This window comes from Rhopalosiphum maidis, chromosome 3, assembly GCF_003676215.2.
Source record: "Rhopalosiphum maidis isolate BTI-1 chromosome 3, ASM367621v3, whole genome shotgun sequence".
Lineage (NCBI taxonomy): Eukaryota > Metazoa > Arthropoda > Insecta > Hemiptera > Aphididae > Rhopalosiphum > Rhopalosiphum maidis.
The window spans coordinates 26,268,640-26,287,620 of NC_040879.1; the positions used below are offsets into that span (position 1 = coordinate 26,268,640).

Consider the following 18,981-nt stretch of genomic DNA (forward strand, 5'->3'; position numbering starts at 1 on the left):
CCTCCACTGTGTCCGAAAGTATGAACACACGAACACACGCCACAGCCTTCTTACATAGTTACATACATATATTAACAACATAATATAGATATGTGTGGCTAACAGTATAATGGTCAGTCATTGCGCGTTTGGGTGGAGAACGCAACCACACGGGATAGCTAGGAATGGCTAGAGTAGGAGCTAGCATAATCATTAATGACATTATAAATATTTTTCATAATATTATATTCTAATAATCTAGTATTTTATTTCGATTCAGTGCCGATGAATTGTTACGTTGGCCACACTGCGTTCGTTGATACCGTTGACGCCACCGCCACGAAACCGGCGGCGGCGACACCGGCCCACATCGAGCACCGACTGGACGCCATCTTTTAGTTGTGGTCGACGGCGTCGGTTTCGATTAGCGTCCGAAGTGTTCAGGTACGGTTTACTAATCCGAATTTCACATCGTTGTTGTGACATTGCGACGCTCTAACTCATTTTGCCGGTCAATTTTCCCACTTATTTTCGTTTTCAAGTAAATACGACATACTGCGACCCTTTATTCAAATCGATTTTCGCTGTCACGTTCGCGCGTCTATTTACAAACAGTGCAGTTTGTCGTCAAATAGTCAACTTACGCCGATCTTTTATCGTCCATTTGCGTAATACTATTCGAAACACTCCGATGGCGTACAACCGACGAAGTGGCGGTGGATATGGTGGTTATGGTAGCGGAGGCGGCGGTTATGGTGGTGGCGGCGGTGGTGGAGCTGGTGGCCGATACAACAACGGCGGCGGTTACCGAGCCGGAGGTGGCTCCGTTAATCCTTGGCAATCTGGCTCTGGGTCTGGTCCGTTACCACGACAGGCACAACAAGGCGGGCATCCTCCGCCAGCTCAATTGGCAATGGCTAGTAACATAATCAGCAAATTATTAACCTCATCAAATTCTATGGTAACTATAAAATGTTACTTGCCTGTCATAAATCATTGATACATTTTTCGTCTAATTATGACAATGGCAAGCTTACAGAAATTTGGTGTGAATTGTACTGCGTCTTAGTACTTGTTGATTAGATCCTTTTGTATATAGTAGGTTCCTTGAACCATAATTCTAAATAAATCTATAATAGATACATTTCATTTTTCGTCTAGCTAAGAGACTAAATTAATAAATGAATCTATACCTGATAGGTATTAATAAATAACACAAGGTACTTATGCTAAGATATCTATAAAAAAAAAAAAAATCAACGCTAAAACACTGATATTGTTCTAACCTTTGATTTTGATAATAGGTAAATTCACTCATATTAAAGAAAACAACACATAATTTGCTCTACTGGACGCAAATTTGTTATATTGCATTTATGTAAATATTAGATGGACACAAAAACATGTTGTTGTGGCGTCCTCTTAAATAAGAAATTCAACTCAAGTAGTATTAGGATACTCAAGCTCAAAATGTGTGTGAAAAATGTTACATTAGTACAATTTTTTTTTATCAAGTATACAAGGTGATTCTTTTATCAAACAACACTCATTATTTCAAAAAGTATTAATGTTTTTATTAAAAAATTATATTTTTCATCCTTAAATTTTTTTAAGTTTTTACTTTTTTGAACTACAACATAGTGTTTTAATTTCATATTCCAAAGTAAAATAATTTTTTGAGTATTTTGATACATAAAAATCGAATTTAGGGCGAGTAGTTTATGAGTTATATATATTTAAAGTTTAGTTTTGTGAAATGGAGTGGTACGAGGTTACCCCGCAAAATGTTTGTCCACTACTCCTCTCGTCTAAACTTTAAATACGTATAACTCACTAACTAGTCGTCCTAAATTCGATTTTTATATATCAAAATATTCAGAAAATTATTCTGTTTTGGATTATGAAATTAAAACACTATGTTGTCATTCAAAAAAGGAAAAAACTTAAAAAATTATAAGGATAAAAAGTATTTCAAAATGTTGTTTTTAACAACTTGAAACTATGTAAAAAAATATTTTCAAAAACATTAATACTTTTTGAAACAACGAGTGTTGTTTGATAAAAGAACCATTCTGCATACTGTTTATTTTTACTAAGTTTATTTTAGATGAGATTTAAACTTGGTTATGGATATATTTTTATAAAAGTATAAATTTTAATGGGTTGATAAAAAAAATGAAGTTTGACTCATTTATTCTTATAAGTTATGATTAACTGTCTATATTTAAATGATGCTATATGCTCAAAGAATTTTCTTTTCAATGGTTTAGTTCTAGACGACACTTAAAAAATTATTTTTATTCTTTAAATTGTCTATAATTGTAAACTGATTTGTAGTATACAATATTATGGTGTTGGTTTGTTAGGTTAAATGAATAATATACATTTATTATTAGACGCATATTTTTTTACTCATTTTTTTATAATTGAAAAAAATTGAAAGTTTACATTGCGATTTCATTTGAATAGTACATTAAATAATAGTTATAGTGGACACTGTTACACATAGTCGACCGTTTAGGAGGGCGAGATGTAATCAGATTAATTTTAGTCAATACAATAGTCATTCTCTCGAGAATGTAATATATAGAATCATTTATGTTTTTTCTTATTTACATATTTTTCTATAAGTATTTAATTGATACCATATAAAATTAATAACAAATATTTTAGAATATAGTATAATATTATGTTATTACCTATTAAGTTATAACAATATATAATAATGAGCTTTAATAATGTATATTTTAGTCTGGAGGAGGTTATGGTGGTGGTCCAAATCGAAGTGGAAATTGGGGCAGTGGTCCTAGAATGTCACATATGAGTATGCGTCAAAGACAAGATGGTCATGGAGGAGGATTCAATAAAGATAATAGGGTATTTAATTTTTATTTATTATCACAATTATACATGTCATAATTTAATAAAAATAATATTTTAGCGTCGTGGTGGTGGTGATCCACACAATAGATTTTCTGGTGGAGGCCGTAAATCTGGTGGGGGAACAAAAGATGCAGATAAACGTAAATCTGCAGGAAAAGTTAATGATGAAAACAAAAAAGGGTAACTATTTAATTATAATTAATCTTATGAATCTTATATTCATTATATGATACTGAATATTTCACAATTTTAGACAAAATGATCGTGAGAGAACTAAGGAACAATTGGATGCTGACAAAAAAGTATCTTATGTTGGTGTTCCTTCAGCTGTACTTTATTGTCATGTATGTTCTAAACATATGTGGGATTCTGAGGTATGATAGAATTGTTTTTAAATAATAACTATTAATTATAGTTATTAATTTGATATTATTTTAGTCTTTTGAAAAACATGTACGTGGAAGACCTCACGAATTGATGATGAATTACTTAGATGAAGCATACAGAATGCGTGTTGATTTTATGAGACATCAAATAAAAGCTGTTGAAAACCAAAGAGAAATTGATTTGGAACGTGTTACAAACAACAAACATAAATCTAATAGTAAAAATGCAGGCAACTCTGGTTCTAAACCACTTTTACGTAGCTATTGTCCTATGTGCGATGTACGGTTTTATGGACCATTAACTGGGCATCGAAAAAGCGATAGACACAGGGTGAGAATTTTTATTTAAATATAAATATGTGTTGAATAAAAATGTATATTACAAAGTATTAAAACATTTTTGTAGAAACTAAAACAATTTTTGCATCCGGAATGCAAATTGTGTGATGCCTTATTCCATACACGACTTGAAATGGATGAACATAAGCTTACTGCTGGACATTTAAAAGTAAATACATATTATTCAGTTTAAATTTTGTGTATAAATTAATATAAAATAATAATGTTTTTTTAGAAAGTGTCTGAAATGCGCCATGTTGAACATCCTCATTTGAAAGATGATGAATTTGATCTGATTGACATGATTAAAATTGAAGGTTAATATTTTTTATACCTATTTATTATTTTAAAATGTATTAATTTATTAAACAATATGTATTATTTGTGTATTTAGAAGAAGACCAGCAAGATCATGATCAGATGCCTGTGGCCAAAAAATATGAAATGCTTGGTGATCGTGATGCTACTAAATTAAAATTAGAGTTGGAGGGTGGAAGTGGAGAAAAGCATCATCGTGGTGGGAAGAAAGGTGCTGGAACTAAGGTAGCTGCTGTTGCTGCTGATACTGCAATTACAACTAATGACAAAGATCAAGAACAAGAGAGTAAAGAAAAAAAAGAAGAAGAGATGGATACATCAGATGTTACAGCTACAGGAGAAGAATCAACTGTAGAAGATGTGGCTGATCAATCGATAAAAGAAGATAATGCTACTAATGAATCTGCAACTAACAAAGAAAATCAACCCGCTGCTTACGATCCAAAGGTGGCCATAGGTAAAACTACATGCAATTAGAATTATTATTCAATAATAATTTGCTAGAAATTCACAGTATTTTCTATTTTATTCTTTTATGTGGTTGTTTAATGAGGCTTTTAATTATATCAAAAAAAAAAAAAAAATCATTAGCTTTTAAATTACAAAATAAATGGTTTAATTATCATTCAACAATAATAACTGTTTTTTAAAATTGTAAATTAATTATTGGTGATTTTTTTTTCATTGACCATACTAATCATATAAATAATTTTATGTTAAACTTAGGAAAAGAATTGTTGGTCTCTTCAAAAGGATTTGTGTGTAGATTATGTAATTGTTTTTTACTGGACGAACAACGTGTTTCAATTCATTGTCAGACTGCTGCCCATTATATCAATTACACAACAATGACCAAAATGAAAGAAGCTACTTCAGGAAGTAAGAAACGAACAATTGATCAGGTGATTGAAAAAGATGATACTGCCAAGGTTGGTGAAGTTAAAATAAAAGAAGAAGAAATTGATAGTGCTGACAACAACACAAATGCTGTAACTGAAAATGTTGAGATTGATTCTGAGGTTCGTTAATAATATTTCTGATCTGTGTATTTTTTTTAAATTGATAATTCCAGAATAGCTCAACTAAGGTCAATTCAGATTTGAGATATATATCTTTATTGTACAATATTCTAATTCAATGTATTTATCATTTTTAGGAGAGTAGAGCTGTTAAACGCATTAAATTGGAGGTTAAAGAAGAACCTGATACTGAAAACAATAAAATGGATACAACTGAAGCACAAGTAAGCACAGTGACTGAAAAAACAGAAACACCTCCTGTCATTGAAGATAAAATAGCTGAAACTGAAAAAGTGATGCCAGTAGCCGTACCAATAGTAACTCCAGTTACAAAGCCAGCGGTTCCAGTTACAACACCAACTAGAGGGCGTGGTGGTGGCAGAGGTCGTGGAGGAAGAGGTGGTGTAGCTAGGCGTGGAGCGCGGCGTTAAATCTATAACTCAAAGAAAAAATTTAATTATCAAAATATAAAAAATTATTTACCCGCATTTTATTGTCCAGTAGTCACAGTGATTTCTACATTCATTTTTTATTATTATACATTTATATTTATTTGTAATGACAAACCCTTAATAATTTAATATAATTTACAATTATAATTTACCCACGGACCATAACAATATTTTTTTCCATTAAATTATACAAATATCTGCTATTATTATCATTTTATGACTAGCAGTTTTTTCTGATAGTTATTAAGTGTAGTGATGATAATATTACTTTAGTTTACATTATTCTGTCGATAAATGTAATCATGTGTGACAAGTTATACTATTATATTATTTAAATATAAATTTAAATTTTAACTTTACAAAATAATTATTATTTCGAGTAAGGTTTTTTTACATTTTAATATATGTGTGTGTTTAATAACTATTTTAATATTAATCCATATTATTCTATGACAAAATTTAATTTTGTTCTTTTTTTCAATATTGAACCATTGATTACTGTGCTAGTTTTTAATAATAATAATAATAATTGTTTAGATATCAAATCTTATTTGTAGTAAAAAAGATAGCTAAGAAAATTAATAAACATTTCTAAAATTCTTAATACTGTATTGTATTTTATGATTCCTTTATTGTTTTTTCAGGAAAGTATGCATTTAAATTGTAAAAAAAATATCTATCATTCACAGTGTTTAAAAACAAGTAATGTAAAATTATTATCTATGAAAAATGTAAAAATAATTTTTGGAAATATTATTTGAGTTGTGTTTTACTTTTTCTGTGTAAATTTAACCCGTTTATAGTATCACTATATTTTATAATGTCATTAGCATTGTGTTAGTGTTACACTAACATTATAGTGACACAAAGAAAAAATGTTTATTTAGTTATATCTTGCATTCATTTTATTGTTTAATAGTAATTTTCATTTAAATTTTCTATATAGATTTAAAATAATGTTCTTTACATAAAATATATAAACCACGCTAACATTGGTACTACAGAATTTGACCGGTCATAATATCCACAATTAGATGTTTTTGTTGTTATCTTAGGATACAATGTAAATAGAGTTTCAAAATAATCTAATTTTTATTCGATCAAGTGAAACTAACATCAATACTGATGACAGGTTAGATCAGCACTATATAAATTGTATCACCCTGTCAAGGGATAGCATATGCCATTCTATACATAGAATATATTATCATATACAATGTAATAGAATTGTAATATACCACCGTGTTGTATTATGATTATTTTTTATATACTATTATTACTTATACTCAGTATAAGGTCTATGACTATTAATAATTTAATAATTTTTAGTAGCATACTAACATATATTTCATAATTATATGTATAAACAAATAAAACAGTTATTGTTCTAAAGATACTTAAATGTCATACACTTTGAAAAATTTAACAACATGTTTTTATTGTAAATGTTAAAGGCCAGTGCCCATTAAAGTACTATTTAAATATTATGAAAAATAACTTTTTAAAATAAACTGAATATAATGTTTGTAAAATAAGTATACACTTAAAAATCTATAAAGAATTTAGTGACAAGTTAATAACATACTAATTAAAACATAATTTTAATATAATAAAATACAATCTAAAAATTAAAAAAATACCTGCAATGAAATATAAATCATGAATATTTAGATTTTAGTAAGGACTTAACATAAGTTTGTCTGGCAGCAGTGTAATAGACTTAATACAGTTCAGCAGCAGGATGACAAATAAATACAAGTTGTTATTTGTGAATTATTATTTCATTTTAAAATTGTATTTATGTTTTAAAGTAAGATGTTGATAAATACAAATATTAATTTCACTAAAACATCACTAAATTAATGTACTAACTTCAATGAACAAATTTTAAATTGTCGTAAAACTTAGAAACTAGTAAGTGTAGTGACTAGTAGTGTAGTCACTGTAGTGAGTTAGTATTTTAATTTAAAGTATTACTACTAAATGTATAAGTGTAAAATGTGATATTTGATGCTATGTTGGTCAATAACCATTTAGGTAATTTATGCTTAAACAAAAAAATTCAAAAATATTTTTGTTGATCAATATAAATATAACTCATTAAAATCATTAAATTAAAAATAGTTTGTTTCATTAGAAAAGTTAGATAACAATAACCTTACCCATCATAATAAAAAAATGTCATAATTATGTGCTTGCACAGTATTAAGTATCAATACCGCATATTGCATAATGTTACACCAGTCCAAGTGTCAACACTTGATAAAAAAAAATGTAGTTTTTATTGTTATTTATCAATAGTATTAATAAATATTTAGTATTTTTTAAATATCTATGATCACAATTTCACGTTATTATTATAAACATTAAATTATAATGTACAAATAAGATTTTACAGAATAAAGAGTAGACCAAAGTATAAGGTACCTACTATAATAGTATCTACCTTATGGTTATACATAGTGTCCCGTGAGAATTTACCCATTGTGATATCTCCTGAAATAATGGAGATATTATAATTCTGGTTTTTTATAAGATTCACAGAGACAAGAACTACAAATATTTCATGTTATAATTTATTTTAATGTTTTGGTAAAAAAGTTAAAAAATATTCTTCTTTTACTTTCTTAATTTTTAATCAAGTAAGTCGTTATTGAAATGAAAAAAGTCTGAATTTTTATAACTTCAAGAATTTGTGTTAAATAGAAAAATGATAAAAATGTAACTCAGTTGTAATGTGTAGGTGGATAATTAAGCTAACTTTAAAATAACATATTAATGAGAGAGATCCGATATGGCGATATCACACCCAAGCGGCCAAGCAGTATTTATAATAACGATTTGAATCCACAAAAACGTTGGTGTGAACTGTGAACAGTCTCAAAATTTCTATTTTTTAACTTTTCTACAAAACTAATAACTAAAAAGTTGGTTGCTAGCTTATTAAAAAAGGATTATCAAGTAGATACAAAATGTGAGATTAAAAATTTTCAAAAAAAAATTATTAATTTTTCACTGTTAAAAAAATAGTTATTTTTTGCTAGATTTTCATTTAGCGTGATAGATTACTGAAACTGGAGAATGAATTTTGTTATTTGGGGTCTTGTTATGTTCATATTGGCTAGGAGAAGTGCAGTGAAAATTTTCAGAACTATCTTCAATCTTTAACTCACTACAAATCTATAAAGCTGAAAAACATAAAAAACGTCCAATAAATTGTGTTTTAATTATTTTTGAAGCTGTAGTGAATTAACTATAAAAGATAAAGTTCTAAAAATCTTCACTGCACTTCTCCTAGCCAATGTGAATCTAACAAGACCTGAAGGCCACAAAAAAATCCGCTCTCCAGTTTCGGAGATCTATCTCACTAAATTAAAATGAAAATAAAATACATTATACATACATACATATTGCATATTTGCATACAATTAAAAAATTTCTAAAAATTTAAATTCAAGAAAGTTTACATGCCGATCTCTGACTTAACAAGTGTTTTTTTTAATTTTTTTTAAAAAAATTGAAGATAACTATTTTGTAGAGTTAATTTTTCTGAAAATATTGACGTTTTGACATTTTAATTTCATTAATCTCCTAATTTTTAATATTTTTTCTATTTTAGAGAAAAAGCGTTCACCGGCCGTACAACTATCGGGCTACATGTTTGAAACAATAACACCATTATCGTATTAAATAATTAGTAGTTTTTTCTAATCTATAATTTATTATATAATAATAAATATTTGGAAATATTATACAATAGTAGAAAAAAACAATTTCATATTAAACAATATTAAAAAAAAAATGAAGGTAGATATCCAAATCAAAAATGTACCAGTGCGGGGGGGATGTCCACGATTTAAACTAAGCACCTATATGGATACCTAAGTTTTGTTCGTGTCTCGTATTGGTCATTGAACTTGAAAGGACTGACACGGTTACACGAGTCTGTAGTGTCTGTACTCTGTACTCTATGGTATAGTCTTAGTCTATACGCATCGATACGAAGGAAGAAGGTATCGAATGTCGCATGCCCAATCCGCAATAGACAATAGTACACCTATAATCACTGGTTCTATTTTTCTACATCAGCCTGAAAACAGCGATTATTATTATTTTTGTTGCTAGTTTTTTTAATATTTATTAGTTTGTTACCTATTTACATTTAATCCTTTAGCATATTTTTTAATGTTTTTATACATAAGCGATGTATCCCCTTATCCTCAATTACCAATGCTAGAAAGGGTACTTTCCTGTTATACGAGACTACGGCTATTTTCGCGACTACCTCCCAAGACTACATCCGTTATATAAGACTCCGCGGTTGTTTTTGAAACACCAAAATCCTGTTATCTAAGACTACCAAAATTTGCACACTTTCCTATTAACACAGACTACTTAAGTTTTATTTAATATTTATATTTGTATAATGCACCTGCATATTTAATTCTTTAATATTTTTTTAATCAGTAGGTATTGTTGGGATGGCTATATTCGAATTATATATATAAAAAAAAGGATTTAAATACCCAGTAATCATTTGTAATGTATTACACAACACACGCTACATATGTGGCGTACGGTCACTAAAAACAATAAAATAATAATTATAATAAATACATAAATAATAGTGGTAAAAATGGTAAATCCACAAATAAAATAATAAATAATGATGATAGCCACATTTACGAATTTTATATGAAAAAAAATGTAATAATATTAGTGTTGTATAATCATTTTAGATGTTTCTACGTCAAAAAACTTTTGTATAATAAATTGTTCTCTATTTTGAATATCGATGTGTTAAAATGGCTTTAACATAAATTTTAAATCACCCTGTATAAATGTATAATAATTAATAATATAATAGAAAATATAACAATTGTGAATTGTTATGCTAGAACGCAGCGCGTGGACATCGTACAGCTAATTGTGGTAGTCGCGATAAAGGAGGTAGTCTTGGTTGGTAGTCACGAAAATAGCCGTAGTCTCGTATAACAGGAAAGTATCATTTTGGTAGTCTTAAATAACAGGATTGTGATGTTGTCAAAAATCGTGATAGTCTCGTATAACAGGAAAGTACCCTAGAAAGTTCTATACATATACAATAATAGTTCTATTTAGTAATTAGTATCTGTAATCGTGACACCACCGAGACACCGACTATAGCGAAAGTGATTTGTAAGAGTTACACCATATTTATTTATTTTGAGCTTCGGCGTTTATCTATAAAAATGTCTAATAATCGGTTTTCACTACGCTTGGTAATAATTTTTCTATTATAATTATATTTATATCTTAAAGGACAATCCAACTAAAAAATGTTCTTAGGCTTAAATTATAGTATATACTATGACGAAAAAAATGATACCACTAAAATTCGTTTATGACAATTGACAATTTGTTCGTTAGTTAAGTTTAGGTACGGTAAATTTTGACATTGCGCGTGATGTAACAGATTCGTTCGTCAGATAGAATTCACAGCAATATTTATCCATTTTTATTTTAACGTAAAATAACTGCTAATTATCTTATTTTTTTTTTTAATGAACTAATTAAATATATTAAGTAACTCATAATCTTTCTATTCGTATAATTATATCATATTTTGGTTTAATATTAATGAAATAATAACAATTATATTATAAATTATAATACACCACTGTCAATTGTCATAACCCATAAGAGTACTAGTACTTCTAAATAATAATATTATGCTAGCCCTCACTCTGCAATTCTAGTACTAGCTACGAGTTAAAACTAAAATAGTCAGTTTAGACGTAAAATATCTATAGGTACACGATGTCACGAATGGCAAAACAATATTACACACGCTTACTGCAGTGAATATAATACATAGTAAATTCGTAATATAATTTATTTAAGTGTTATTTTTTTCAAAAAGATTAAACCATAATGTAATATAATTATACGAATGAAAAGATTATGAGGTACTCTTAAATATACAGTGAACGCCCTTTATAACGAAACTCTTTACAACGAAAAACTCAATACAACGTAAACACTACAATGGTTGGTTTGCTTTGTAACCCATTAGCCAATTCATTCTCTTTAAGACTATAACGTATAGTCACTCTCAATAACGAAACAATATTTTATGTTTTATAACACAATTTGCCTGTTATCGTATTATAAATTATAAAAGTAATCGGTAAAACTGCCGAAATTTCCAAGAACGATTACATTCTTTCATTATCTACTTTTAATATCGTAATAATACCATTATTATCGATATCAAATATATTCATTTTATAATTACGAAAATATTGTTTTTTTTTTTTAAACCCTCTCTGGCTCTATTACGAAAACTCCATTTAACGAAAGAAATTTCTTGGTCCCTTCAGATTCGTTATAAAGAGTTTTCACTGTATTTTATTAGTTCATTCGAATAAAAATAAGTTCATTCGCAGCATAGGCGGAGATCTTGTGAAATATTGAGGGGGCTCAGCAGACCTCACATCTCCAACAAACTAATTTTTACATTAAATCACTCATAAAAATTGTTCTCTTCATCATATTAACTTAAATAATTACAAACATAAAAAAAAAAATAATTAATAAAATACTATTACCATTTTTAAATTAATTTATTATTATTATATTACATTTTTTGTTAAAAGTATTTAAAATAACTTCATTACTTAAAGCTTTAGTCTTTTAGTTTCAATATATTATATTAAAAATTCATTAAATTTTTTTTTGATGTATAGATGTTCTTAGCCATGTTTTTATTTTCCTCATAGCAAAAAAACTTCTTTCGCACGTAGCAGAACAAGCAAGTTGTATCATTTTATAAAGATTAGGAAATACTTGAGGTGAAATATTCTTTTTAATATCTTCAATATCACCAATAATAATGTCTTTATTGTTCGGTATGTTACCGTAAATAATAAATTGGTAAATAGTATGTATGTAAATATGTAATGTACTAGGTCAGCATTTCTCAAAGTGTGGGTCGTCAGTCAATTTTTAGTGGGTTGTGAACAATTTTTTGAATTATGATGTCAATGCTGTTATTAACCATAACAGAAAACAATCACATATTTCGCATACACCTCATTATTAAAAGTACATTTATAAAAATAAATTGGTTATAAACCTATAAAATACTAAATATATATTACAAATTTATACATATTTATATAATACAAATTTTGTTTTTTATAACTACTTTTTGAAAAGTGAAACCATATGGGTCGTGAAAGATTTTTCAGGGTAAATTTGGGCCGTGGTACTAAAAAGATTGAGAACCACTGTAATAGGTACATTTATATAATTGTGGATATAAGAATATAAAATAATGATAAAAATTCTACAAACTGTACAAAATTACTATATTGTTTGTTTAATATTTTTAAAGAAGCTTTAACTTCAAACTATTTATTTATTTTTTTTTTTGGGGGGGGGGCTAAATCCCCGTAAGACCCCCCAATCTCCGCCTATGATTCGCAGTTATTGTTGGCGCCGTGTAACTCCTACAATGTATGGCGGTTAATTACAACTCGCGCCGGTATGGGATGAGTGTAACAATATAATCTACCAATAATAGTATAACAGTATATAGGTCATAGGTGTAGCCGTTTAGGTATAATAAAAATATCGATGATTACTAATTGCAATCAACCAATTAAAAGGTTACCTACTAATTGCGGTCACTGTTTGCGCTTTAATAACTCAATAATGGGATAAAAGCACAAAAATATATAAATATTTCTTTAATGTATAGTATTTTTATATTTCAAAAACAACAGTGATGGACTTCAGTTAACAGACTACGGTAACGGTTAATAATCATTTAAGATTACTATACAGTATATTATATAGTATAAACTTACATCAAATGGTATTTAATAGCTCTAAAGTCAACTCTAATATAAAGGCATGAAACTTGTACATACCAACAAAATTTCCAGATTGGATTACTTATTCTGCTTATTAAACTCAAATTTCAAATAAAATTTTTTAGGTACTCATTATAATATCATACTACTAATATATAATTTCAATTCTAAATTTTTAATTCATTTTATTATCAGTGTAAAAGCTCAGTCTTTACTGTGACCGCAACTTAGACATTATCTACAATTGCAGCAACCGCAACTATTATATGTGCTTAGCTCAAAAATTATCCATGACCGCAACTAGTAAGCAGGCTTGACCGGCCGGCACGCACTTACAAAAGATAATTAATAATACTGAACCAGCAATGATAATAATAAAAAAATAATAATTAGACAATTATAATAATATTAAATTATTATTAACACTTATCGGTTATCCCGTGGTGCGGTATCGGCGGTGGCAACTCGGACGCGGCTGATGATTATTGATGGCGGGGACACCGGACATCCACACGGTACAACTGATTGGCAGCGGGCAATGACCCGTACGATCGATATAGATATTAATAAGTCGGGGGCAACTTGATAATGTTCTTACCACCAGACATCAAGTTTCATAATAAATCGATTTACTTTATAATTTTTAAACTAACGGAGCTAAACGTGATCTGCTGGACATAAATTTGCTATGTTACGTACTTCAGTGCTTGTAAGACTCAGACTACACATACGGGTATGGCGTCCTCTTAATACAAAGTACAAACATAATAACCAACTATAACTATTAATAACTTAAAATTATATGCCCAAAATATATTTATATCCTGGTTTAAAAAATATTGACTTATAGGTACTTAATTTATATATTTTTATTACCAATGTCTTGAAAATATACACTAGTGTATTAGGAAATCATATGATAATATTAATAATTGGAATGTATTGAGTAGCTCAATACATTATACCCATATAACGTATAGTTGCAGGTTTGTTACGTTGTTATATTGTTAACAAGTAGTAATATATTATTTATTAAGTACACATCGTAGTATAATAGGCGTATACATTTTGAATTGTTTATAGTATTTATGGTTAGTAATAATTAAGGCTATGGATTTAATGCATTAAAAACCTTAATTAGAAAGACGCGAACGCACTATACACGTATTCATATTAATATATTACATAATACATTTATTATGAATATGTTATGAGTATATGCGCCCATAAACGATGATTATTACTTAAATTACTTTTTTTCATTCCAACCTTTAGTCTTAACTGACACATTAAAAATTCTAAAATATATTAGTAAATATATTAAGTACAAATTTCTTAAAAATATTACAATATATTTAATATTTGTCAAAAATTAGTTATTTAAGCGGTACCAAGGTACCTATACAATTTTAAAACGAATACACTTTTCAATTCATTGTTTTAACCTTTTATTATTTTTTTTTAATATTTTGACTTATGTTTTTGACTTGTCATTTTTTCAAAATTTAATTTTTACTCATAAATAAAAACTTAAATGTGACAACGTTACACAGCAAATCATACGTAATCGTTTAACTTTGGTGTAAATATTAAAATTAATTGTTTATCGTACGCAATCGTGTGGTAGTCAGTAATAATACTATTATACAAAATACACAGATCCTTTTTATGTGGGTAACTCCCTGCTCCCTTCCCTTTATGGCTTTATAGTTATAATCTCGATTAAAAACATAATTTGCAGAGGCGTGCCCAGGATCAAAATGTAGGACAGGCCCGGTTATAGTTATTTTAATTTAATTAGTAATCAAATTATAAGCAAAATAAAAAAAAAATGTATTTAGGTTATTCTCATAGTGTAAATAGACAAAAACAGACAAAAGTTCGAATGAGTTGGATCACTCATTACTCATTAGTTACATTAGACAACACGTCTAGGTACGCGCCGTAATAAATTATTAAAACCAAAAAATAACATTTTTTATTCATATTCATTATCTTGTCAAATTGCTGACGATTGTCGGTGGAGACTGTCAGTAACAAATTTATAAAATATAACAATTATTTTGTGAATATTATTTAGCTAATATTTTTTATTGTCGCCCGATAGGCGATAAGCAGCTAGTACTGTAGTCTCAATTATTTGCGACAAAGCAAAGAATTATTATTAACACGTATAAACGCTTGATATAAATGGATAATAAATAAATAAATTTTGTTCCAAAATGATTTAATTTCGTATTGTATTATACAAAAAAAAAGTTATAACATTATGTTTCTATAAAATTTAAATAATAATGATGTAAAAAATATTAATAATAACTATTTCAAAACAAGGTTGACCCGTGCCTACCCGCTGGGCACGCTGTCTACCCGCTGGGTCTGCCCGGGACGGCCTACCCGCTGGGCTCGCCACTGATCATTCATGTTTTTTATACAATAATAGGTGCAATATAATTGCATAATACACTACGGCTACTATGGAATTATTGGCACAGGGCTCGCTTGAAATGTTTGGCGGTGACTTCAAAACAAGATTTGTGCTGTGGTCATGGAAGTGAATATCTTACAAGTTTCGTTGTTGATATCAAATATTATTTGATAACAATAAAAGTCAAAACAATGACTAAACCCATACGATTAGTCGTAGTGTAGTCGCCAGTCGGTCAGCGGCTATGTTAAGTGCTCAACGTTGTAACTTTACTAAGGATTTCAGTTAACATTATTTACTATTATAATTTATATTATGTATCGTGCGTAAATAATCAACCATTGTCTCGTTTTAACCTGATATCGCTATAATGGCTTCGTCGAGTTCATCGTCGCCGTTGGAAGACTTGGAAACTCAGTTGGAAATGTTTGTAGAAAATGTGCGGCAAATACGAATCATAGTGGCCGATTTTCAACCCCAAGGGCAGACCGTTCTAAATCAAAAAATGTATTAGATATTTCATTATTGATGATTTTTATAATTTTCTAGAATTTTTGTTCGTTATTATTTTTTGTTTATTATTATATGCAGTCAAAATGCCGTCAGTGGTTTACAAGAAATTAATAAACTGAAATCCAATGTACAAGACATTCATGTGCCTTTGGAAGTATTTGAGTGAGTATAATTAAAATACTGTTATAAGTACAGTCTTATACATTCTACTGTAGGGCCTAGACGTACATAATTTAAGCATCATTAAACCTATTACATTTTATTAAGGCGCTAGGTTAAAAGTAAATTTGATCCAATTAAATAAAAAAACTGGGTACTTGTTTGTTATTACCTTGCTACTAACTCTTATAAAATTTATCATCCTGCCTCTAGATAATGTCGGCAGTCTTCAATCTAAAATTTAAAATTTCTTTATTCATTATTGATATTTGTGTTTATATAATAACTTACATGTACGTTAGTCTAGCACAGTGGTATTCAACTTTTTTGACTCGCAATCCACTTTTCTTACCATACATTTTTTGTGACTCATATTAGCTTTATTAGCCATGTATGAAAACCAAAATCTAATACGACAGTATGTTAATATTATAATATTGCTAGACCACTAGACTAAATGCAACTAACATTTATATTTTATAATACAACATTATATACTCTGAACAGTCTAAACACAACAACAACAACAGTAATTTATAAAAATAATCTATAAAATGTATAGTTAAATTATAGGATTTTTTATTGATTAAGTCTGGCTATCACTATACAATTCCTATATTTGATTAGTCATTCTTATCTTCTATAAATATAAAATAGTTTGATTTACTCAAAAATTATTTTATCTGATGTCATATGACATGCATAATATATTATAATATATATGTATATGAATTTTTTAAATTTTAAATAGAAGACTTATTGCAACCAAATCTTAAAGCTTACACAACCCACCAGTTGATGACCACTGGTCTAACATATTATTTATTTAAGGAAAAAGGGTAAATACCTCATATAACATTTAAAATTGTATTTCATAATGTTAATTGAAACTTTCTAACACATATTTTCGGTTTGTCACTATATTGTATATGGTTTTAATTTAAAGTTCATACCTATTTTACAAAAAGTGTTAACTTATTTTAAAATATTGCTAAAAAATAATTTTAATAATTTATTTTGCATAATATTTAATACTGGCAATCAATTTAATAAGACAATAGATGATCATCTGGTTGCAAGGCAATGACAAACAAGTACCAACATTTTTACTGCGTATGATTTGAGTCTTATTTATCAGAGTTAAATGTAGGCAATGTTTATAACATTTTTTATATTCATTGCTTTTGTTTCTTTTTTACAAATTAGGTACATTGATAGAGGACGTAATCCTCAGCTTTATACCAAAGACTGTATTGAGAAAGCCTTACATAAAAATGAACAGGTCAAAGGAAAAATTGATGCTTTAAAAAAATTCAAAGCCAATGTACTCACAGACTTGGGGCAAACATTCCCTAATGAACTTAATAAGTATAGAGCATTGCGTAGCAATTGTTATGGTACTAGCAGTGTTGTAGCACCACCGCCGCCACCCCCTCTAAATATGTTATCATCTGTCACTTCATTAGGAGGACCAAATTCTCAACAGCAACAGCAAAACTTACTTGGAGGATCAAGTTTATCAATTCAACAACAGCAGCAACAACTAAACAACGCTTCTTCCTTGTCATCTGCATCTTCTTGCTTAACTAACTCTCAACAGCAATCAATTTCTCCAAATATTACGTCATTATTAGGCTGTGATGGCGTATCCACTGTATCTGCTGGCAGTAACAGTAACAATATTGGGGGCCCTCCAGGTACCTAGTATTAAATGTTTGTACCTTTTAAACTATGTATTGTAATTAATAATTTCAAGATTTGAGATCTTAAATTGTGTTTTTGTGAATTATAAAACTTACTCATTAATTATTTTTTACCAATAATGTTGGTAAAAATAATAATGAGTAGGGAATAATATTGATAAATTTAGTATTTTTTATATCAATCTTAATTTCTTAACTTTTTCATAGATATTAATTAGTTTAATTGAATAACTATTATAGATTAACAATGTATAAATTGTATTGTATCACATTTTTCTTCTTATTACTTTAAGATTATTTAAACATTATTCTAATTAGTGATAATTATAATTGAATTGTTGTAAACATAACACAACTATATAAATTATTATTATTTTATTGTAAATTTAGCAAATAGAAATATATGTGGTTGAAATATTTATTAATTTTAATTTTTAGTTAATAACATTTTGTTATCTGTGATGTATAAATATCTTTAAATAATTAATACAATTTAATTTAATTCAATTTATTGTAAATACACACCAAATGTATTATTAATAGAATTTTGCATTTTTTTTTTTGTTATGAAAATGTTTAAGACTTATCTGGAGGATACCTTTATTAAAAATCACCATGTCTTCCAAGCTATTGGAAGTAAAGTAAGATTGTAAGTACTAAATTAATTAAAAATTAATTGGTGATTATTGATTTGTACAATGTACATTAATAGTCGGAAGAGAAAAAAAAATAAAATATGTATTTTATTGTCCACGGCCTCGCACATCAAAGGGCCTCGCGTTCTAAAGGGCTTATTGTATCAATGAAATTATTTTATTGTAAAAAAAAAATATAAACATAATAATTACATTACTCGTCAATAATTCATCATATTAGAATACATTTTTGTATTTTGTACCAATGTAGTTATTTTTTGTTACTATTGTATATTAAAAAATACACA

General features: G+C 28.1%; 2 protein-coding genes across 4 annotated transcripts; both read left to right on the forward strand.

Moving 5' to 3' along the window:
• Nucleotides 1-339: 339 nt before the first annotated feature.
• Nucleotides 340-5,893, forward strand: LOC113556476 (zinc finger protein on ecdysone puffs-like). 2 transcript variants are annotated; one of them, XM_026961440.1, is made up of 10 exons: nt 340-895; nt 2,731-2,856; nt 2,921-3,042; nt 3,116-3,236; nt 3,301-3,579; nt 3,655-3,756; nt 3,823-3,904; nt 3,982-4,362; nt 4,632-4,924; nt 5,062-5,893. In XM_026961440.1, the coding sequence occupies exons 1-10, from the start codon at nt 671-673 to the stop codon at nt 5,353-5,355; spliced, it is 2,025 nt and encodes a 674-aa protein (XP_026817241.1). In that variant the 5' UTR covers nt 340-670; the 3' UTR covers nt 5,356-5,893. The 2 variants fall into 2 exon arrangements, with proteins under 2 accessions (XP_026817241.1, XP_026817240.1); XM_026961439.1 differs by having other exon boundaries at nt 671-940.
• A 9,971-nt stretch (nt 5,894-15,864) lies between these two features.
• LOC113556477 (mediator of RNA polymerase II transcription subunit 10) lies at nt 15,865-18,418 on the forward strand. Of its 2 annotated transcripts, XM_026961442.1 has the most exons (4): nt 15,865-16,170; nt 16,255-16,338; nt 17,542-17,732; nt 17,802-18,418. In XM_026961442.1, the coding sequence occupies exons 1-4, from the start codon at nt 16,034-16,036 to the stop codon at nt 18,038-18,040; spliced, it is 651 nt and encodes a 216-aa protein (XP_026817243.1). In that variant the 5' UTR covers nt 15,865-16,033; the 3' UTR covers nt 18,041-18,418. The 2 variants fall into 2 exon arrangements, with proteins under 2 accessions (XP_026817243.1, XP_026817242.1); XM_026961441.1 differs by having other exon boundaries at nt 15,867-16,170; nt 17,542-18,295.
• The last annotated feature ends 563 nt before the right edge of the window (nt 18,419-18,981 follow it).